The sequence below is a fragment of the Hippichthys cyanospilos genome, chromosome 20, assembly GCF_059441005.1.
Source record: "Hippichthys cyanospilos isolate Australia breed blue-spotted pipefish chromosome 20, RoL_Hcya_1.0, whole genome shotgun sequence".
NCBI lineage: Eukaryota > Metazoa > Chordata > Actinopteri > Syngnathiformes > Syngnathidae > Hippichthys > Hippichthys cyanospilos.
In genome coordinates this window covers 9,009,505-9,032,760 of record NC_142388.1, presented here as the reverse complement: position 1 = coordinate 9,032,760, position 23,256 = coordinate 9,009,505, and the positions used below count along the sequence as shown (strand labels likewise).

The 23,256-nt window shown below is 41.6% G+C and overlaps 2 protein-coding genes and 1 long non-coding RNA gene across 5 annotated transcripts in view; 2 read left to right on the top strand and 1 right to left on the bottom strand.

Annotated features, from left to right (window-relative positions):
- plcb1l (phospholipase C beta 1-like) overlaps positions 1 to 14,910 on the top strand; it is a 77,087-nt gene extending 62,177 nt beyond the window's left edge. The window contains exons 14-32 of the mRNA XM_088403232.1: positions 564 to 744; positions 1,034 to 1,120; positions 1,795 to 1,865; positions 1,954 to 2,050; positions 2,125 to 2,209; positions 3,059 to 3,183; positions 3,246 to 3,400; positions 3,882 to 4,146; positions 4,244 to 4,348; positions 4,408 to 4,523; positions 5,210 to 5,345; positions 5,856 to 5,909; positions 5,991 to 6,210; positions 6,367 to 6,535; positions 6,834 to 6,910; positions 6,984 to 7,073; positions 7,161 to 7,218; positions 7,487 to 7,573; positions 13,164 to 14,910. Of these exons, the coding sequence (XP_088259358.1) occupies positions 564 to 744; positions 1,034 to 1,120; positions 1,795 to 1,865; positions 1,954 to 2,050; positions 2,125 to 2,209; positions 3,059 to 3,183; positions 3,246 to 3,400; positions 3,882 to 4,146; positions 4,244 to 4,348; positions 4,408 to 4,523; positions 5,210 to 5,345; positions 5,856 to 5,909; positions 5,991 to 6,210; positions 6,367 to 6,535; positions 6,834 to 6,910; positions 6,984 to 7,073; positions 7,161 to 7,218; positions 7,487 to 7,573; positions 13,164 to 13,388 (2,403 nt within the window). The 3' untranslated portion in view covers positions 13,389 to 14,910. The remainder of the gene's footprint in view (positions 1 to 563; positions 745 to 1,033; positions 1,121 to 1,794; positions 1,866 to 1,953; positions 2,051 to 2,124; positions 2,210 to 3,058; positions 3,184 to 3,245; positions 3,401 to 3,881; positions 4,147 to 4,243; positions 4,349 to 4,407; positions 4,524 to 5,209; positions 5,346 to 5,855; positions 5,910 to 5,990; positions 6,211 to 6,366; positions 6,536 to 6,833; positions 6,911 to 6,983; positions 7,074 to 7,160; positions 7,219 to 7,486; positions 7,574 to 13,163) is intronic.
- LOC148407254 (uncharacterized) lies at positions 4,992 to 13,353 on the bottom strand. The gene is made up of 3 exons (XR_015863790.1): positions 13,137 to 13,353; positions 6,251 to 6,495; positions 4,992 to 6,175 (listed from the first exon to the last, which is right to left on the bottom strand). It is a non-coding gene; the product is annotated as an uncharacterized LOC148407254 (long non-coding RNA).
- Positions 14,911 to 18,982: 4,072 nt separating the features above from the next.
- Positions 18,983 to 23,256, top strand: part of plcb4b (phospholipase C, beta 4b) — a 49,712-nt gene continuing 45,438 nt past the window's right edge. Inside the window, exons 1-2 of one of the 3 annotated variants that reach the window (XM_088403639.1) lie at positions 18,983 to 19,288; positions 22,494 to 22,543. The gene's annotated coding sequence lies outside the window, so the exon portion shown is untranslated. The remainder of the gene's footprint in view (positions 19,289 to 22,493; positions 22,544 to 23,256) is intronic. The other 2 variants (XM_088403638.1, XM_088403637.1) reach the window with 2 other exon arrangements.

Sequence of the window (23,256 nt, the reverse complement as noted above, 5' to 3'; positions counted from 1 at the left end):
CCATTCACAACGTAAAGAAAGATCGCGGGTTGTGCAGCTTAGAAATGCTTACTGCTGATAAGCTGGGTCTGATGTTGATATTTTGAATAAGCGCGGACTGTATTTCTGCTGTAGGGCAGTACTGAAATGAAAGCAAATTAAAAACTAAATGTAGTGACAACCACTGTTGGGCAAGTTACTTCAGAAAACTGACAACAGTACACACCATAGAACTAACAAACATAAAACTGACATTAGCTACGAATAACATTGTACAGATTCACTTAAAAACAAATCGCACCTCCCGCGGAACACCTCCTCTTGAATTGCTAGTTAACTAGCGTGTTATCGCATCGGATGTTAGTGTCGTTAGCACGTTAGCATAATGCACAGGAAGAACTTCGCATGACCTTAAACTAAAGTAAACTTACATGCTCAAAATGATTCCAAATTTAATATTCTTGCTTCTGTGGGCTTATAAACGATTACCAGATCACTGGTAGTGTAAAATAAAAATGTACAAACAAAATCTTCCTCAATATCCTGACGATCATTTTCATCATGCTCTCCCCCGTCTGTCCTAGTTGGAGTCTGGTGTGCCTCTACCCAGCCCGATGGAACTGATGGGCAAAATCCTGGTCAAGAACAAGAAGAAGCACCACAAGGCATCTTCAGATGGCAGCGCCAAGAAAAAGCTGTCGGAGCAGGTGTCCAACACCTACAGCGACTCGTCCAGCGTTTGCGAGCCATCTTCTCCTGGAGCCGGTAGCATATACACGCTTACGCGCGCATTGGCTCTGTTCTGTTGTGCTGCGGTCAGCGGAGCAACGCCGCTCCCGTTGTTTAGCGTTCATCATTTTCATGCCCCTCTACATCAACTGAGTGGATTGCATATACTCCCCGGCTGCGTGCCCGCCCGGGTGCCTTCAACACAGGCCACACATGCATATTTGCTCCAATTAAAAGAAAAATGCATACCGCTATGCATCGGATAAGGCGAAGATCTCATACTCAGCTATTTCACGGCAATTAAAAATCTCTATTTTCGTCGTAGGCTCCACAAAGGAGGACGTGACTGAGTCCTCCCAGCCAACAGAGGGCGCTGAACTCAGTTTGAGGCCGCAAGGAAGGAAATCCATCGGTGAGTCATTGTGGATTATTTCGAGTTGTTGTGTTCATTGTATTATACAATTCAATGCCAAGAAACAGCTCAGGTTTCTTTTTGAATTAAGAGCAAATCAATTGGAATATGAAACAATTTATTGCTAAATTGTGTTCCAGTCTCAATAAGCTGAATGTAGTATTAAGTTTAATTAAATTAGACACATGTGCAGCAGCATTTTAAGTTGTTTGTTTTGTTTTGGGTGTTTTTTTTCATCCAAAATAAATTTACACTGATTAGAGGGTACTTGACTGAAAAAGAAAAGATCACAGGGGGTAAACGATTTAAAAAGTAAAAGGAGGCTTACTCTGTGGACTTTTTTGTGATTTTCTTTATTGTGCGTACTGGTGACTTTCCTAAATAAGTGGCAAAAGATACTCTTTTAAATAACGGCATACAAAACATTGTGTGCTGAGCCCTTTTCTTTCCGTCTCTCTCTCTTTTTTTAAACTAATTTGGTAATTATTTTTAGTCGCTCTGTTTATTTTCATTCTGCATTAATAATTGTCAAGAGGCACTACTGCAGTATTGTAATCACGTCACCCAGACACATTTCCGAGCATGGCTGCCACTTCTTTTCCAACATTTTTTTTTTTAACTGTGGAACGTTTTAATGATGTATTTTGAACTGATTTGATCTTTTCTCTTTCAAGGTGAGGTGGAACCCGAAAGCGAGGACGAAGACGACGACGACGATGACTGCAAAAAGGGATCCATGGACGAGGTGGGCGGCGTGCCGACGCTGCCCTCTAGCGTACATTTTACATAGTGCACGCGGCAGCACACAAGCATTTTGGATTGTTTTTTTTCAGGGCACGGCGGGAAGCGAGGCATTTGCCACCGAGGAAATGTCCAACCTGGTCATCTACATTCAACCTGTCAAGTTTAACAGCTTTGAGGCATCCAAAAGTGCGTTCACAATCAAGTACGTTCTTTTTTTCCTGGCTTTGTGCATATTGATTTTTTTTTTTTTTATTCTGCAGAGGCGAGCCGCAGCTACCAGATGTCTTCTTTTGTGGAGACCAAAGCTTTGGAGCAGCTCACCAAGTCTCCCGTCGAGTTTGTGGAGTATCCTTATCGATCTTTAGGGTGTTCGCGCATAAAGGAAACTTAGTTCAATTATTAATAAATATTTTTCCACCAAAAAAAAAATCAATATAAAGTGTCAGACATGTTCGAGAAAAAAAATAATTATAAAGGAATATTTGTCCACAGAAAAATATTCAACATAAAGCGTCTTGTTTTGGGATTACAGTAGAGATCTCTTCACTAAATAATCAACTTAATTATTAATAAATATTTGTCCCCCCCAAAAATAACCAACATAAAGTGTGACATGTTCTCCAAAAGAAACAATAATGAATAAATAGTTCTCCACAGAAAAATATTCAACTTAAAGTGTTCTAAAATAAATAATTAATTTGACGAGTAACAGTTGGGTCGAACCATTCGAGTTTAGGGGAGAATCTGGCTTTTAACAATGTGTTTGGGTGTTAAATGGAAGTTAGGGTTCCAAGATAGGATTTCATGCGAATTTCAGGCTTTCAAGACAGCCATAGAGTTTCAGATTTAGTTTTCAAGCAAAAATTAGCGTTTTAAAACTGTTCAATGCCAGGCCAGTGTCCATCATATATAACAAAAGTAAAGGTTTCAAGTGATGGTGGGATTAGGGTTTCAAATTAAGGTTTCAAGCAAAAGTTTGGGTTTTAAAGTAGCTATAGAGCAAACTTAGCTTCTCCGTTAAGTGTAGTTCACCATATTTTTCAAAACTAAGGTTTTGAACCCGTTACGGTTTCAAGTTGATATTCACTTCCAAGGTGAAGTTTAAAGATGAATTTCAAATTCGAATTTCAATGCAGTGTTTGGGTTTCAAGCCACAATAAAAGTATTGTCCTTAGCCTTGCTTGCTCCGCTCAGATACAACAAACTCCAACTGAGCCGGATTTACCCAAAAGGCACCCGAGTGGACTCCTCCAACTACAACCCTCAACTCTTTTGGAACGCCGGCTGCCAGCTGGTGGCGCTCAACTTCCAGACCATCGGTGGGAACTTGACGACTCGTTTGTTTTCTTGATCGCGATTCTCATCCCGTCCCCGCATGCAGATCTGTCCATGCAGCTCAACCTGGGCATGTACGAGTACAACGGCAAATCGGGCTTCCGGCTCAAACCGGAATTCATGAGACGGCCCGACAAGCACTTTGATCCGTTTACCGAGAGCACTGTGGACGGGATAGTTGCCAATACGCTTTCTGTCAAGGTGAATTCATGTACACCTCTATTTTACTTTGAAAGTGTGTGCTTTTAATCTGGAAGGCCACAATTTATTTCCGTTTCCTTTCCTACGTCACCTTTCGTGTCTTGTCATACCAAACATGCCCGATAAGTGTCGCCCTATCACGCAAACTTCAATGACTGCATTTCTAATGCAGGTACCATTTTTTTGGCAGACGGATACCACAACATTCGTTTTTTGAGTATTTACCAATTCAGAATCGTTTTGAAAGCTGTAATCTTAATTAAGCACTTTTTAATATAAAATATACACGGCCAACAATAACTAAAAGGCCTATTAAAAACATATAAAATCAAAAAAATGTACATTGTAATTTTATACACACATAATTTACTTTTAACACAAATGACAAAAAAACCTAAATAAGAACATGTCTGTCTGATGCTAATGATGCGTCAAACTGCCGCAGTATAGCAGCAATGCTTCCTCTCCTCCCACGTCCTAGATTATCTCGGGCCAGTTCCTGTCCGACAAGAAGGTGGGCACCTACGTGGAAATTGACATGTTCGGCCTTCCGGTGGACACCAAGCGCAAAGCCTTCAAGACCAAAACGTCCCAAGGTAACGCCATCAACCCCGTGTGGGACGAGGAGCCCATCGTCTTCAAGAAGGTGGTCCTCCCCACGCTGGCCTCGCTCAGGATGGCCGTCTTCGAAGAGGGCGGGAAGTTCATAGGGCACCGCATCATACCCGTGTCGGCCATACGGCCAGGTGGGTCAAAGTCAGGCCTGCCAGTCGATGAGTGAAGGTCGCAAGCCCTCCGAGACGGGATTATGATTTTGCGTCGTCGCGTCTTTTCTGGCCGCAGGTTATCATTACATCAACCTGAGGAACGAGAAGAACCAAACCTTGACGCTTCCCGCTCTCTTCGTCTACGTGGAGGTCAAAGATTATGTTCCCGACACCTTTGCAGGTGAGCGCCCGCCCTGGCACCTTTTGTCAGTAGCCCGTCCTCATCCTGCCCGTCCTCAGACGTCATCGAGGCTCTGTCCAATCCGATCCGCTACGTCAACCTGATGGAGCAGAGAGCCAATCAGCTCGCTGCTCTCACCCTGGAGGAGGGCGGGGACGATGAGACCGACAAGGAGGTGTGACACTTTTCAAAGTTCAAATACTTCGCACTGTATTTGCATTTGGCCATTAGAGAGTGTGGACAAATAATACGGGCCATTAGAGAGTAGAGCATCTTTTTTCAATTAAAAGCACTGCGTGTGTGTGTGTGTGTGTGTGTGTGTGTATATATATATATATATATATATATATATATATATATATATATATATATATATATATATATATATATATATATATATATATATATATATATATATATATATATATATATATATATGGCAGGCAATAAAACAGAAAGAAAAACAGTTAATAAGGGCAGTAATAATTAAGAATATAATAATGAATAATGTATCCATTTATGTAGTAAAAGGAGTGAAAGAAACTGTACATATGAAGATGACAGTGCAAAATATCATGCACTGTGCAGGATTTGTAAGGTGTATGTATATAATCTTGCAGAGAATTTGTAGCGTGTGCGCAAGATTAAAACAAAACAAAACATGGCATGCAAAATATTAGCTATTTATTCCTCTTCCAATTCCAAAGCATTATCATCTTGACAGTGATCTTTTTTTATAAAAAGATCATATTAATCAGATTAATGGCACTGTAAGAGCAGGTTGCAAAAAGTGCACAGAAATGTCCTTCGTTGCACAATAGGGACTTTGCGTAAAAGTGGCAGGTGTCTTTTGATGGGCAGGTGGAGGCGGGCAGCGATCCCCCTTCAGAATCCAAGGCAGACCCCAGGGCCGCCGTGCCGGCCGAGAACGGACTGAGCCACACCCCGATCGCCCCCAAACCGCCCTCGCTGGTTGGACATCAGCCTCAATCTGCAGGTCGGTCTAACAAACATTAGCTACGGTTAACGTCGTACATATTCACATAAAAACACATATGTAACACAGCACTTTGGGCTGTCGCGTCTGACGTCAGTGTTGTTAGCACGTCGTTAGCACTTTAGCAATGACATCACACAGGAAGCACTTGGCATTCCTATTGTCCTTTGCTACAATTAATATGATTCATTTAGAGGGTTTAGGAGCTTTTTTTAAAATTCTTGATATATTTTGATTATTATGCAGTAATTTAATCCTAATATGTATTTGTTAGCATTTTTGATGCATTTTTCTAATTGATAATATTCATTTAAAGGGTTTAGGAGCATTTTGGGGGTCTTGGACTAGATTAGGCTCAATTTATGTTACGAAATTTCTTCCGGAACGAATTCTTTTCATAAGTAGCGGTACCACTGTATGTGCATATACCTTTAGGTCGGTCCTTCTCAAATAAGTGCGAGTCAAGTCAATACTCAATAAGACTCAAAATCTGTCAATGTCCCTTTTTAGGTTCTTTGAAACCACCTGTGAAGACTGAGGACATCATCCAGAGTGTGCTCACTGGTAAAAACGTCTTCTTTTTTTTAAAATCTTGATTTGTTTTTACCCTACTTGACCTCCACTCCATCAATGTCCTCCGCTCAGAAGTGGAAGCTCTGACTCTGGAGGAACTAAAGCAGCTGAAGGGCTTCGTTCGGGAACAACGGAAGCAGTACAAGGAAATGAAGGAGCTGGTGCGCAAACACCACCGCAAGACGGCCGAGCTCATCAAAGAGCACACGGCCCGAGCGGGCGAGCTGCAGAGCCAGCAGCAACGAAGACGCAGCGCCCTGCACAAGAGCCACAAACGAGATGGTAAGAAAAGGTAGGTGGCGCTCTTCTTCTTTCTTATGGAAATGTTTTACCCTCTCTCCAGCTACTTTGTTTTTGAGGCGGATTCAACAAACAGAATAAGGATTCTTGTTGCTGAGGTTCTTTTCACGTGCAGCATCCCCAGAACCAATTTGTGGTTTGCGCGCAGCCGCTCGGAGCAGTCGCTGTCCACGCTGGACCGGGAGCTGTCCGAGCTGGACCAGGAGTGCGGCCGACGTCTCTCCGAGCTGAAGGAGCAGCAACAGCAGCAGCTCCTCACGCTGCGCCAGGAACAGTACTACAGCGAGAAGTACCAGAAGCGAGAGCACATCAAGCAGGTGGACCCTTACAATCTGCTCGCTACGTTTTTATCAATTCTTTATTAGGCCTCAAAATGAAGGTTTGGAGATTCGTCAAACAAGTGAGGCACTTTTATGACGCATTTGTTACACATACATCAATACATTTGGAACATTATGTTATACATTTTTGACTGGTAAGCCGGTTTGAACAAATACGTTCAAATACGTTCAAACGCGTTAACAAATGTGTTCGGATGTATTTAAATATGTTTAACGCATTTCCGAAAATTGTTCCGATGTTTTATTAGTACATTTGAATGTATTTGGAATACAGCTGGTGGAGAAGCTGACCGCCCTGGCTGAAGAATGTCAGAGTGCGCAGTTGAAAAAGCTGAGGGACATCTGTGAAAAGTAAGACCGTCATTTAGACGCCATGCTGTTCAAAACAACGCCAAACATCTCATCCCCATTTCTTTTCCTACAGGGAGAAGAAAGACCTGAAGAAGAAAATGGACAAAAAGAGGCAGGAGAAGATAAGCGAAGCCAAGGCGAAAGACAAGAACGTCACGGAGGAGTAAGTGTTGTAATGTATCGCTTTGTCCACAAGATGTCAGTATAGATAAAGAAACCGCTGATATGGCGTTGTCATTCTTTCATGCAGAGAGAAGCTGGAGATAAACAGGTCGTTTGTCAATGAGGTGGTGCAGTACATAAAACGGGTAAGAAAGAGCATCGATTCGACTGCAATGCCTTCCGCCCAAAAAGTCACACTTACAATAATTTATAAAAATCGAAACTCTTTAAAGCTTATGACATTGATTTTCACTACAGTATGACACTGAGAGCTCTTGTTTACTAAATTCAGAAGACTTGATGTTATGTTGAAAAAATGTTATGAAAAAAAAGGTCGTGAAAGCTAAACCGTGGCTAATGCTAATGCTTGACAGTCCTCAATTTTTATTATCGATATATTTTTGTGTGTGTTAGCTGGAAGATGCGCAGAGTAAACGACAGGAGCGACTGCAGGAAAAACACAAGGACATAAGACAGCAGATTTTGGACGAAAGGCCGAAGGTAAAGACAAAAAAGAAATACAACCGTATATAATGGGTAGTGCACGTTGCATCACCTGCTTGCCCATGCGGGAAAAAAACGCACAGAAACACATTCCATTTCTCAAAGAGAAATAATTTACTTTGATATAAGTCATAAATTCGTAAATGAGCAAATTTGGCATACAAGTGTTAAAATGAGATCATCGTTGCTATAAAATCACTCATTTGCAGCTTTTTTGTTGTTCTATTAGAGCTTCATTCCATCTTTATTTTTAAATGTTTGTAATATTCCGACCTTCATAAAGAACTTTATGTGTGAAATGTTCTTTATTCTATACATTTATTTTAATATTTTTTTCTCAAAGTATTCCAACATTATTTGTGTAAAATCAGTACAGTGCTTTTTTCGATTCCACCTTTACAGTAATCTCATAAAAAACAACTTTATAATTCAAAAAAATCCTCTTTTCTATGCAATAAGATCAATTGTAGGTGTAGTAATGTGCATAAATCTCCATCTTCATTAACTTGAATGATATGTGATTGCACAATGTTGTTTTCTGGCCGGGGTGGGGTGGGGGGGGGGGGGCTGTTAAGTATGACTGTGACTGTGTTGCCCTCATCAATGTATGTTCTTGAGAGTACGTATCCTCCCTCTCCGTGCCAGCCTCGAATCAAAAACACACACACACCTACACGTGCTGTCACCATGGCAACCCTCCCCCCCTCCTTCCCCAGTGCTCCTCCTGCATCCTCCATGACACTCTGCAATCAGCTAATTCGGAAGTGGCTCCTCCATCTGCGGCAAGGAGGGAGGGAGCCCGAGATGTGTGTGCGCACATGTGTGTGCGCAGGCCTTTTCGCTCCGCACGTTTGCGCGTGTCAAACGGGTCGGAAGGATTTAAGGTGCTGGCTGCTGTGTTCTCTCATCGTAGACTTTGATCTGCATCATCTCCGCCTGCCGAGCGCATGTCATTGTGTGTGCGTGCGTGAGTGCATGCGTGCGTGGTCACACCAGGGAACCTCCAAAGTGGAACACCCTGCTTTGTTGCTTCCTCTCCATGCTTGTTTCAGATCAGTAAGCTTCCAAATTTTATAGTGACACACACACACACATATAGATAGATAGATAGATAGATAGATAGATAGATAGATAGATAGATAGATAGATAGATAGATAGATAGATAGATAGATAGATAGATAGATAGATAGATAGATAGATAGATAGATAGATAGATAGATAGATAGATAGATAGATAGATAGATAGATGGATGGATGGATGGATGGATCTAACAGCCTGTTATTGCTCGATCTTGATGGATGGATGGATGGATGGATGGATGGATGGATGGATAGAGAGATAGATAGATAGATAGATAGATAGATAGATAGATAGATAGATAGATAGATAGATAGATAGATAGATAGATAGATAGATAGATAGATAGATAGATAGATAGATAGATAGATAGATGGATAGATGGATGGATCTAACAGCCTGTTATTGCTCGATCTTGATATATGGATGGATGGATGGATGGATGGATGGATGGATGGATGGATGGATGGATGGATGGATGGATGGATGGATGGATGGATGGATGGATAGATAGATAGATAGATAGATAGATAGATAGATAGATAGATAGATAGATAGATAGATAGATAGATAGATAGATAGATAGATAGATAGATCGATCTTGTATTTTGTTTCCCTATGCGCTTCCAGTATGGCGTTCCAGTCCATCCCCTTTGGAACTCCTCCTTTTATGGCGGAAATGACTTTTTTCTGCATTGCTGCTGTTGCCGAGGAAATTTAGAGAAAGGAAAAGTGAAGTCAAGCTACACACACACACACAAATACACACATTGCGAGAAGTGCTTCTGTTTCAATAAGCATTGGTCTCTTTGGCTGGCTGTTGACTTTCATAGTTAGGAACGGCAAAACGTCAAGAATATCAATGAAACGAAAGTTGTTTCATCTCTTCTTTATCCGACATAGCATCACACACTCGCACGCAGCGGGGAAGACAATCCTTCTCCTGCAAAGCTGACGGGGTGGTGACCTTCCCGTTTCATCTTCTGTAGGAGTAAGTCTGCGCTTTTCGGGCCTAATTGGGACGTGTTTGGAATCGGAACCTTTTCTTGTACGGCCTCTCTTTTGTGTGCTGGATTTTTTTTTTGGAATAAACTCCTGGACTGGTCACCAGCCAAACACGAGACACATATCATCCTGAGACCCATCTTATACACTTGTGTCCACTGTAGTGGACATTAGTTTTTGTCTATATCTTTTGATGTCTACAACATTCATCTTGAGGCATCCAGTCAGTTCATTTTTCTTGTCAGTTTTTTTGTGTAAGACATTAAAAAAATGAAGTAAAAAGACCTCCTAAAAGCACAGGGTTTTTTTTTTTGGGTGTCCTCAGAATCTCTCAAGGTCACCTCGCTCGTCTCCCTCACCTCCCTTCTCTTACCCCTCCTCTTCTTCACCTCCCCTCCGCCCTTCCTCGCGTCTCACTCGCAGCGCGGCTCTCACAGAGCGGACATCCAAGCTCATGGCAAGCAGATGGCTAAAAATGTGCCACCTTCCGTACTGCGCATGACCTACTTAAGGGGTGGGACTCGCCGGGCGCGTGTGCGTTGTGTGCACGCGTGGGTGCGTGTACACGTGCCTGGCGCGCGGCCCCTGATTAAAAATGTCATCTTTCACCCCTGTCATGACACCCTGGCATATGCCAAGTTGACGGGACGGCGACATGTGCAAAAGTCTGTCCGTGTGTGGAACAGGCGCTGTTACTGTGTGTGTGATATGTTAGCGTCTTAGCTAGTTATTTGCTAATTGCTTTTGGTTACAAAGTCTGCTCACTGAGAAGCTGCTAGTTTAGGGCCGGTCCCTAATTAGAGCCCCAAAGGATTTCGCCCACCGCCGTTGTTTTGTCCCGATTTTGCATTGGAGGCATTTTTTTTTTTTTTTTAATAATCCATTAGGCAAGTCATTTGGGTCAATTACATCACTTTTGAATTATACAAGGAAATTTGTTTACTTTCACAACCATGTCATACCGGAACGAGAATGACTTCCTGCTTCCGTATCGACGAATCATCAGAGCTAGACCATAGCAAGTTGTGCTATAAAATGTGAAAAATGTAAATTGCCCACCTCCGCTTATTACCTCTGCACGGTAGTTAGCCGCAGTAGCAAACTAAAGTGATATTAAACCTGACAAACCGGTTGATTCCACCTTGGCGAGTTTGGTGTTTGCCCGTTTAGCTATCAAAATGGTCGGGGACTTTGAAAAAGGTTGTTTTTTGTGGAATAAACTCAAAATTTGTCACTTGGCTCGGCCTCCATGCATGAAACAAGGTCAAAAAGTAAAGTTGTGATCCCGCTCTGATCTATATTCAGACTGGACGACGTCCACCAATTTGGCCCTCTTCAATATTGGTCAACAAACGCACGTGCGCCCGGGGCGCGCGTTTCCTAAAATACAACCAGCAGCGAGACCTTCTTCGGCGACTGACCTCCTTTCGTGGAGCTGTCGAGGGGAAGGAGAAGCTTGGCAATTTAGCATCACCCATCTGTCGAGGATACCTGATTGTGACTGGGGCTCATTTGGGCCAATGTAAATCAAAACATTTCTTTAAAAAGTTCATAAAATTAATAAGGTAAAAGTAATGGAAAATCAATCAAAAATAGTAAATGAGATAGTAGAGCATATAAAATAAAAGAATCAATTGCATATCGCGTCAGAGTTTTTCTGTATCCTCCTCGACCTAGCCCAGGGGTCGGCGACCTTTAACATTACAAGAGCCATGTTGACCCGGTTTCCACGGATATGACATCACTGGGACCCGCAAACACTTTATTACAATCGAAATGGAGATGCTTGTGTTAACCAGCTCGTACCACGTTATTTTTATTAAAAGAAGCAAGTAGACCGAACCAATGTCTGAATCCATCCGTGTTCACAAATAGGAGCATTAGATTAGATTTGTTCTGTGTTCCGAATTCTTCAAGTGCTCCAGTTTGTATAGTTTGCTTATCTGTGTTATCTTATTTTGAAATATCTGCTTCAATCTGAAAGGCTGCACTGTATTTCCTGTTTACATTCTCTGTTCATCATTTAGCTTAGCCAGGGTTGTTTCCTTCTTGGTTTGAAGAAAAAGACTAGCGGCCTGACCCAACGTTTGAGAACCAACCTCGTTCGCACTCATCGGCAATAAGATGACATTTATTTTGTGTTAAGAATTGTTTTTATTGTTCAGTTATACCTTACTTTGAAAATGTGCATAAAATATTTATTTCCTGTTTTTCCCTTCCCGAAACCGATTGGTTGTCCCGCGTCACATTTCATGTCCCGTCGCACCAAACGCGTCCTACACGTTGTTTTATTTTCCTAAATCACAAAGCGCCTCAACGCAAGGATGAAAGGGCCGCATGTGTCCCCGTAGCCACAGGTTGCAGACCCCTGGTCTGGCCAAAGTGATTAGGGCGGGCATCGGACCTTCCCCGCTTGAGCTACTGCCCGTATGACCCGAACTCTTTTAAGTGGAAGGAAATGAATGAACGGATAAAATGCCAAAGATACATTTTGGTTATTCTCCAACGTGTCACATAAAACTTTTATCCCCGAGCCAGCGCGCTTCCGCTCATACTGGACTTCATTTTGCTATTACTTGGCCACAGATGTGTCTATAAATCTGTTGAATTTGAAAACGCGTCTGCAAAGCACGATGTGTTTTGGATCAGATCAGCTCCAATGTCAGCATCTTGCCAGGAGACCGCGACGGCGTTGCTCTTTTAATTACGCTGCTCCCCGGGGAGCCACTCGGGTAGTTAAATAGAAAAATCAGCATTAAAGCAATTATTGGCACGCGATGAAATGAAAGCCGTCATGTGTAATCATCGAATGGGGCGTTTTGAGCGCCTCGGAGAAAAACAGTTCCACATTCATCACCTCCTGGCCATATTACCGTCCATATTCCCTTGCGAGGGTAACTGCGCAGGTGCCTTCTTCGTATTTCTGGATTATCTCCATAGTAATCATCTTCTTACTACTCCCTTTAACAGCACTAGCAATCTTGGGACCCATGGCCAACCAATTCAAGTTGGAATTGAGCACAAAAATGCACAATAAATATCATATTGTAAGCACATCATTAGCATAGTCTTAGTGATGCCACGACACCGATCAATAGCAAACCAGCATCTTAGGGATGCAGTAACGCTGACCAATAGCAGAGCAGCATGTTAGTGACACCGTGACGCCGACCAATAGCAGTCCAGCATCTTAGTGACGTACGCAGTGACGCGTGTAGTGACGTATGAGTCCAGTGCAACTCGCAGTCATACGCACGCACATGACTGCTAAGTTTAAATTGTTGATGCTGTAAAGCGGGGAAAATGCTGTAATGAGGGGACGAAAAACCGTATTCCACTCGGTAACGTGAAAAAAACACAAGCCGGGGACGCCGTAACGCGGGGGTCCACTGCACGGGCATGCGAGCTCCGGAGCTGAAGTTGGTGGGTTATTATTTTATGGTCGATAGAGTTAGATGTTCAAACGTAGGCCTCACCAGAATCCGCCTGCTCTCGCTCCACAGCTGCAGAGTGACCTGGACCAGGAGTATCAAGACAAGTTCCGCCGGCTCCCCGTAGAAATCCAAGAGTTCGTCCAGGACAGCGGCAAGGCCAAGCCCGCCGACGCTCACCACGCCGCTTTCTCCTCCTCTTCCTCCACGGCCGAGCGTCTCAACCACAAGACGTCCCAGTCGGAGGACGACAACGAGGAAGCTTCGTTGGAGCGGGTCTATGACACGCCCCTTTAGAGGCCGTTGTGTTTGTGAACTGAGGACTCATTGTGGTGAGTAGTGGTGGTTCTGACCCTTGTGTAAATAGTACCTTTGTTGTATTTGTACGTCTCCTGTGTGTTGTTGTCGCTGTTTGGGTGCGGCCGCAGTTTGTGTCACTAACTATTGAGGAATAACTTACTTGAACTATTGCACATTTTGATGATTAATCATGTTGACATCTGGTCTTACTTTTTTTCTTTCTTTCTTTTTGCACTCAACGCTCACCTTCCAACATTATGGCGGAAAACGTTAACTCGGAATGACCCCGTTTTGTTTTCATCGAATGACGCTGCTATTTGTTTTTAATCGTTCTTCCCCAATCGATGTTGTTTGTGCAATGTTTTATTTGACAAGGATGTGCACTGTAGATTTCTGCATGGACTCTTAACTGTAGATGATACGGTAGCTCTGTAGCAGTCTTTTTTTTGGTTGATCAAAAAATGTACAATTATTCACACACTTGGGATAGGGCAGTTATATTTTGCCCGCCCCAGGAAAGAGAAAACTTTTCGCGCCCCCCCACTTGTCGTGCTGACTAAATAAGATTATTATCGATAAAAATTGTATCACTATACCTAAACCTGTATACTTTTTTACGTTAACAAAAGAAACAAGCTATATAAATCCACTTTCGGCAACTTTTGATTAATTTTTACAGTGTTTGTACGGGTTACAGCTTAGTCTAAAACTGAAAAAAATAACCAAGTGCATCATAGTGCCTGAAACTAAAAAATAAATGTTTTTAAGTGTTGAAAAAGAATAAGGATTATGAGAATTCACTTGTTTGTAATAAATATAACGGGCCTTTTTGATTAGCTCCTTCAAAAACACTTTGCGAGCAAGCCATGCTTTAAAAGTGAAATTTTGACCCTTGCTCGTTTTCAAATGGAAAGCAAGGCCTTCATTGCATTTTTTTGTTTGAAAATCCATCTCAATCCAAACTCACCAGAATTAATTGTTCATATGTTCTTCTTACTAATTACCCAGTCATCTGACCGAGGTCATCTGATATTTCCTGAAAAAAATGTCAATACAAATATAAGTAAGCTGTGTGTAAGCAGAAAACAAAAGGACTCTTTGAATGCCCCCCCCCCCCCCCCCCACTGCATCAGTTTTACTTGTTGTTAATGTTGAATGTGTGGAATGCGTCCCACTGTTATGATGATGATGAAGAAGAAGCTGTGTGATATACAATACTTTGATACCACTACTGACAGAGTAACACTTGCCAAAAAGCAAATGTTGACGACAAAAGAGGAGTTTTTATTCATAACAGTTACTAATTTATGCATCGTCTTGATTGATTACTTTCGTCTAATGCGTCACTCCTGCACTCTTGCATTTGAACATGTATGCACTCTGGAACTGTAAATGTTATGTATATGTACATAAATATACATGGCGTGAAGGCTAAAATATGACGTAGATCAAATAACAGTATCGTGTAAAGGGATTTTGTCTGTAATTAAATAATAAATGTGGCTGTTATTATTGTACATTCCAAGGATGCATTTGCCATTTCTTTCATTCATTTGTATATATAAAAAATCATTATATTTATATAAATAAATATATTTTTTTATAAACATATATATATATATATATATATATATATATATATATATATATAATTTTTTTTTAACTATAGTTTTAACATTCAACTATTTCTTAAAAAATGTATTTTTAAATTTTATTTTATTCATTTTAGCTTGGCTTTAAAGTAACATAAACCAGCAGTGAAATGCGTTTCTGCTATTTGATATTTGTTTACCTATAAGGACCTGCTCAGCAATGTAGCTGAAAGGTCCTGCATGAGCACCACCTGTCAAGCTCACATAGTCCTAATTTTCGCCATGGCGACTGCCGCAAAAGTTGCATAAGGACACTTGTGACGGCGAGTACATTAGGTATGGCGCAACGACGGCGGCGGTTGGCGGGGATGGCCCTTGTCTGTGTGGGGAGAAAGGGAAGCCCTTAACAACCCACTTCCTGTCATCTCCTTGGCAACAACAATTCTCAAAGAAGTCCCGAGAGGAATGTGAATGGGGGCCGAGCGAATGGCGCTCTGCTGCGAAGGCTGGACCGCTTTATGCATCCAACTGCTGCAGTGGATGCCGGATTTCAGATCAGGGAGCGCTGAAGGATTATTTCCCCAACTGTGCTTTTTCTTTGGATTTTTTTTCTGCACGATAATAATTATAGAAGAATGGAATTTTCACGGAAAAGTCAAGTGTCATCAGCCAACATAAAGGGACTCTCTTCCCAGGCAGGGTGAGTGTGACATTTATTGCTACTTTTTATTTATTTTTTTTGTCATTTAGGAATGTGACTTGATAACTTTTACTCAATCAATGCCAGGGACGTATTTTCACGTTTTTTAAGAGTCCGGACTTTCAATCCCAGACACTTTAGTACATTAAAGACATTATTTTCCAGATACTTAAGTATTAAATCGATACTTAAATATCTCGGATTGAATGTTCAGACTCTTAAAAAAACATGAAACTACGTCCCTGGCATTGAATGAGTTAATGAAACTTGTTTTTTTTTTCTTTTTTTACAGTGTTAGGAGTTTTGACCCAAGAACAGAAAATCCCCTAGTTATAGTGTACTTTTGTTTTTGACATTATAATGCTCAAGCTCACGTCGGGCTAAAAGAAGTACGGTAATATGTTAGGAAATAAAGGATGGAAGGACAGAAGGAAGGATGCAATTGTGAAGACACCTGGGGCAATAGAAGGGGCAGTAGGAAGCAGGGAAACCAGGGATGGAATTGAGGAAAACAAAATTGAAGGAAACAGGGATGATGAAAAATAGGAAGATTACAAAATAATGAAGGAAGAAAGAAAGGATGGAAAAGGAAGGACAGAAGGTATTCTGGGTAGTAGGAAGAAAGGAAGGAAACAAGGATGTATCAAATGTAGCATGGACTCAAAGATGGAAGGATGGTTGACAAAGATGGCTGGAAGTGTGTAGGAAGGAAGACAACAAGGATAATAACAAAAGGAGGATAAAATGTGGCGGATGATCAAAGATGAGAAGAAGGAAGCAATGATGTATCAAAGGATATAAGAATGGAAAGGGGGAACTGGAAATGTAAGCAGAAGCAAAGAACATAAAGAAGGAAGGCAGAAGATCTGCTGGATGTTAGGAAGTAAGGAAGGAAACAAGTGTGTCAAAAAAAAGGATCAAAAACGGGAAGATGGAAGATAAAGCAACAAGGATGCGATCTAAGGCGGGAAGCTTGAAGAGTATCGGAGGGAAGGAAGGCAACAGAAACAAAAAAAAGAGAATGAAAGGGGAAGGAGGAAGTGATTAAGGATGGAAATAAGCAAAGTAGGAAGTAAGGATGGAAAGGAGGAAGGACAGGAAGTAGGATGTATCAAAGTAAAGGAGGAAAGTGGGAAGTAAAACAGAAACCTTCGCACTTGCCCTGCAGCCCCGATTTAGGCATTAGCATTAGCATTAGCATAACATTTTGAGTTCCTTCGGTAAACTGGTAAAGAACAAACTGTTCAGTAAATTCAGTTGTGTCAACTTTTGACTGTTTTGCAAGGTAACCAAGTGGTTCATCTGCGGCGTCCACATCCATGAGACAAGCCACAAGTTTCATTCAGCACCTTATGTATCTGAGGACGAAAATGGCAACCAAATGTCCTTCAAATGGATGTTAATGACACACTCCAACCCGCTCGCTGCTCTTAAGGTAGGAAAAACATCTCATACTATATATATATATATATATATATATATATATATATATATATATATATATATATATATATATATATATATAACATGATGGCATGACTTGAGTGATGAGTTTATTTCAGTTTTCAACAAAATATGAAATTATAACATTGAGAATATGACAAGCGAGCAGTTTGTGACTTTTCCTAAACGCTGTTGCGTGACTGCTGTGTTATTTGTTCAGTCTAATAAGTTGCAGTCATTGTCCTGGCTTATTTGCTGTGCTAATAGTCTGCCATGTTTTATTCAGGGGCGGCTTTTTGCATGACCCGCGGCGTCTCCGCCAAAGCGCTCGCGCAACCTAACCCTCGTTTTTAGCTAGCATTCTGCAAAATGTGTGCGTTTGTGTGATATTAGCAGCTTTTCCATGATGGTTTTGTTGTATTGTCCGTCTACATGTGTTGCTGCACTGTTTGTGTTTCAACATCTATTATAACACTCAGTGTGAGGGTTTTTTTGTTTCGTTTTGTTTTTTTGTGTTATCAAAGCTAGTGTGGCTGCAGGAGTGACTCGTCTTTTTTTCCGCATGGAAAACATCAGTGCCTGGGAAGGTTACAATAATTACATATTGATGTTTCTCCATGTTTCCACGATCCTTGACCAATTTGTTGTTTCAACACAATTTTTTATCTCAAGATCAAAGCAGCTTCAAAATGCATTTTCTTGCTTTTTTATTGGCGTGTGACCCAGCTGTAGTAATAAGAGTCCAATATGTAGCATTATGCCGGATGCGGGAAAGCATTACCTTAACATAACCTTAACTTGTGCCGGATGCAGCGAAAGCAGCTCTGGAATATGACCCAAACCAATTTTTCTGACACCGGCTCAGCACGTTTCTCTCCAGAATGTGTTCTTGTATTGCAATTTGATTTTCCCTCGCCCAGAATCAAAGCAACTCTCAAAGAATCTCTTGGGGGCCTCCATTGTATCTTGTGCCGTATGCAGCAAAAGACAGATTCCAGAACATATCCAAGGCCAAGCCTCCTGATACTGGCCCTGATTTTATTCTCTCCAAAATGCCTTGATAGAATTCTGAGTTGACCCTGCACAGACCCAAAGCACCTTGTGCCGGATGCGGCAAAACATCCCCAGGCCATCGCCAGTCCCCGGTTTTCTGACAGTATACAGCACATTTTACTTCAAAAGTAACGTGTGCCAGCTTTCTGACACTAAGCATCACATTTTTTTCAGAATCCTTTGATATTCTTTAGATTTGATTTCTATGCTACACTGACTCAAAGCACCTTGTGCAGGATGCGGCAAAACATCCTAAACTTTCTAAAACTGGCCCTGATTTTTTTCTCTCCAAAATGTCCTGATAGTATTGCAGTTTGATTTGCCCCTACACGGACTCAGAGCAGCTTGTGCCGGATGCGGCAAAACATCCCCAGAAGATTGCCAGTAGCCTACCCGTTTTTCTGACACAGAAGTATCACATTTTTTTCAGAATCCTTTGATATTCTTTAGATTTGATTTTTATGCTGCAAAGCACAGGATGCGGCAAAACATCCCCGGAAGATTTCTGACACTATACAGCCTATTTTGTTTCAGCATCCAGGTAGCACTTTTATTCACAATCCATCCTGCACTGACTCAGTGCAACTCGTAGCGAATGCAGCAAAGTAGCCCAAGAACATACTGCAAGCAAGCTTTCCGGTGCTGCATTTTCTACTAAACGGCATTTGTTTGGACTTTTTCCCCACGCTTGAATGATTCGTGTGCCACCATTTTCTCATATCGTTACTAATTGGTTATTCCTTTGTTGACATGTGCAGCCTGCTGCGTGTGGAAGTGGGGGGTGGGGGGCGCTTTAGCGTTTGCCCCCATCAAGGCTCAGGAGCTCCACTAGTCAGCTGTTAAGCGGGGAGGAGCTGGATGTGCTCGGGCTGGATGACTCACTCTCAGTGCACTCATTCACTCGCTCTCTCCTCCTCTGCCTCTTTCTCTCTCACACACACACACTGACTCGCTCTCTCTCACGCACAAACATAAGAAAAAGAAGAGCAGCTTGTTGGTCGGACGGCCGCCTCTCAGTCTGCACCGGGACCACCAGCAGCAGTAGCGGGGAGACCAAGAGGTGCAGCCGGGAAGGGAGCGAGCCGCGCCGGACTGCTGGACTCTTCACGGTACTCAGCATCCTTCCTCTTCTTCGCGGATTAAAAAAAAAAAAAATGCAAATCTCGTGAAAGAAGCCAGCTACACTCGTACCGCGTTTAAACGCTCCTTTTATGCTTGTTTGTTTTCATCGCTTTGAAAAGGCTGAAAAATAAAACTGCCATTAGGGTATCTCGCGTCACATTTATTGCACAGCTGGAGACAGTTGTTAGCTCGTGGCTAACTTGCTAGCGTGCCATGAGCTTGAAACGTTAGCAGGTAAAAAAAAACAAAAAAAAAAACATGACAAATGTGTTTTTATGTGTGCACGCGTGTGTGCGCGGCGGGCTTGAAATGCTGAAGAGATGCGAGTATTGACGTTTCCATGGTGGGTGCATGGGTGGTAGGGCAGGAACGGCTAGCGGTGTAGCGGGACAGAAGCAGACTGCAGCCGGGCAATGACAAAAACAGTGCCGCCGTGCAAAAGCGACTGGAGTCTGAGTGTTTGCAGCGGGTTGTTTACTGGTGGTGTGTGTGTGCGCGTGTCCCAAATAATAGTGCTGCATGCAAGGTGTCATTGCTCAAGGTCTCTCCTCCGGCATCATGGAGGCAAGAGGTATACTGGATGCTGTGAATATTTTTGCACATTATTAAAGTATTGTGTACTTTGAAGGCTTGCAACTTGGAGTTGTTTTCAGAAACTGCAGAGGTATAGAAAATAAAAATAAGAGCTCATAAAATTCCTAGGGGAGAACAAGGATGTAATGGTACCTTATAGAAAAAAACGCAATGAAGTAAAAATAAATGAATGTAAAAGCAATAAAAAAATGTATGAAAAAAAAGAATAAGAATGAAGTTATCACATATTTTAATAATAAATTTGTTGAAAAGAAATGATGAGAACAACATTGTCTACACAAAGTTCAATGGGTCAGTGCAGTAGAACACACACATCTTAGAGATGTACTTGGCGGAAGTGACAATTTGGTGGCAGAAAGTGGAGCTAAAACTTCTCAGACCCCGTCCAGCAGCAAGGGTAGACAGCGGATATAATGAGATGTAATTTATTCATAAGACATCATAATGTCAGGGAATATGTTTCGTTTTTGATGGCCATCATTGAACTAGTTGGTAAATAAAATCACCATTTTGTCAGAAAATAAATTGCAATATTATGAGAATGAAAAAAAAATCAAGTAAGTTTACATGAGTTATACATGAGTAACATTCCTAGGGAGGAATAATGTAATGGTGCCCGTCAGGAAAAAAAAAAAAAAAGTAGAATGAAGTAAAATGTAATTTCACATGAATAAACAATAAAATCAATAGTCATAATAGGAAGAAAAATGGGTTTCATCACATGATAAAATATGAAATTAAATTGTGGTTGAAACTAAATTAAAATATTCCAAGTTAATTTATGTCAACACGATCATAATATTCTCTCTTTTTTTTTTTTCTATTCCTTGTCCCTAGCAGTAAATTAGCGGTAGCAAACGTCAGCAGCAACATGTCTGTTGCTCAGTGTGACAAGTGTTTGATCACATGCACCCAGCAGATTAAGTGCTCCTTATTTGTTCAGTGTAATAACTGGCAGGCAAGCCGCTGGCTTTATTTGCTCTATAAACAGCTCCGACTCTACATGTAGCATTTTCCAGAAACTTTCACCTTTTTTTCTTGTCGAAACGTCTTATGGAAGATGGCGCCAGCTTGTTGTCGTCTCCTGTCCATTTACCGTAATCCCCCCAAATATAAAATGCGTCCACAAAAAAATAGAGGCCAAAAGTATGGGTGCATCCTATAAATAGTAATTTAATTTAATTTTTTTTTTTTTTTTTAATTTGACACCATTAAAGGAAGCTTACTTACTTACAATAATGGGACGAGCTCGAGGACGGACATCAGTTGTATGTCAGCAAGTGTCTTTTGCAACTAAAAGTAGCTATTGGCAGCGGATCTTGTCCTGGCATTATTTTCAATAAAAGAAGCGAGCAGACTGTACCAACGTCCGAGTCCATCCTTGTTCAAACGCAGGAATATTACTAAAACCAAGTGAAACTTATGATGTCTCTGGAAAGGTGTTCTATTTGACTCGTTTATTAATGACAGTCTTTTGGCAAATTCTCTAAATAATAAAATTGGCGGAACACGGATGCTGCTCAACTTCAAGGATTCACAGTAAAATGAGCTCGAACTTCGCCGCGAGAAAAAGGAAAAACAACAGCTTCGAGCACATTCAACCTTACACTGACGCGACGTTCACTGACTGCTCACAGTGTGGGAAATTTGAAACAAGCTTAACTTAAAGTGCAACAAATATGTAACTTATGGATATGAACACAAGAAAATATGAAGAGTTAACAAAATATGAGATTTATTCTGGTTTGCTATCGTTTTGACATTGTCGCCAAAGTGTTGGTGTATTAAACGCAACGTCAGCTTTACAGATGCCCCATTGTGAGACATGGTGGAATCAGTTTTGGTAGGTATGCCATCATTAACCCCTTCAATGCCAGGGAAGTATTTTCACGTTTTTTTTTTTTTTTTTACTTTTTTTTTTTTTTTTAAGAGTCTGGACATTCAATCCCAGATACTTATTCTAATGCTTTAAGTGATCAGTTATTGATCGCTGACGGGAATGGATAAAGATCACACCTCAAATGTTAACTCATTCAATGCCAGGGACGTATTTTCACGTTTTTTTTGAAGAGTCTGGACATTCAATCCCAGATACTTATTATACTTATCCCAGATAAGTATTCCAGATACTTATTATACTTATCCCAGATAAGTATCTGGGATTGAATGTCCAGACTCTTCAAAAAAAACATGAAAATACGTCCCTGGCATTGAATGAGTTAACATTTGAGGTGTGATCTTTATCCGTTCCCGTCAGCGATCAATAACTGATCACTTAAGGCAGTAGATGGGAGTTCTTTTCCCTCCCCGCTGCTTTGCGCGTCTCCCGTTTGTCCTTCACATAAGCGGCCCCCGGTCGCATCCAGTCACTATCTCCTCACGTCGGCATCCGTGACAAGGTTTCATTGTAGCCGATTTTCTCTGACAAGGCGCGTGTGTGACTTTACTGCTCGACGTTGTGATTTGTGCGGTGTTTTCCCGGCCGCCTCCTTCCCCGCCCGCTCAGCTTCCGACTGTAAAGCGGCCAAATAAGTCCCGACGGCGTGATTGATGAAATTCTCTCTACTTCTTACCGTATGTCCTTTTTTGTCTCTGCAGGCTGGCCGAGACATGAGCGTTTCCCGCTGAACGCAATTGATGCGGAACTGGTGAGTTGATGTCTTTTTCTCTGCCCAGTTTTCTTCTCGCTTTATTGGGCTTTGCCTCTTTAAAAGTGCTTGGTCATTGTTATTCCGAGGCCAAAAAGATCACAATTTTCCGGGGGGGTTTCTGCACAGTGGGATCTTGTCATACGAGTGGTGACTTTGGAGTTTTTGGAGAGTTTTTCTTCGACTTGCTTAATGGTGACGATGATACGATTATTTATCCTCTGCAAAGAACTCGTATTAGTGCCGTACTGATGAGTACTGACAGAAATATAGTCTATAAAATTCTGATATTTTTACCTGGGGTTTCAGACTCAAGTCATCTAAAAAGCGATGGCCAAGAAGATGAGTAACCAATGGGAGACTCAGAAATCAATTTTTTTTTTGCTACTATAAAGCCTGTGTCCCAAAAGCCATGAAAAGCATTTTTTTTTCTCTGCTGGCATCCTGTTCAATGCATGCATGCACACACACACGTGTACACACGCCATCTTAGCTGCGTCCACGGTGGGGATACACGTGAACAAAATTTGCTCTTCCAATTAAACTGACGACCTTCGCTCCAGAACGCCGCAATACTCAACGGCGTCCCATCCTCTGCTGGATTGCTATTATTACACGCAGCCTGCCCGCTAAAGGCTCTACGATAGAAGTCAGCAAAAAAAAATAATACAATAGTAAGTATGCAGATTATTTTGACAATTTTATCAAGTTAT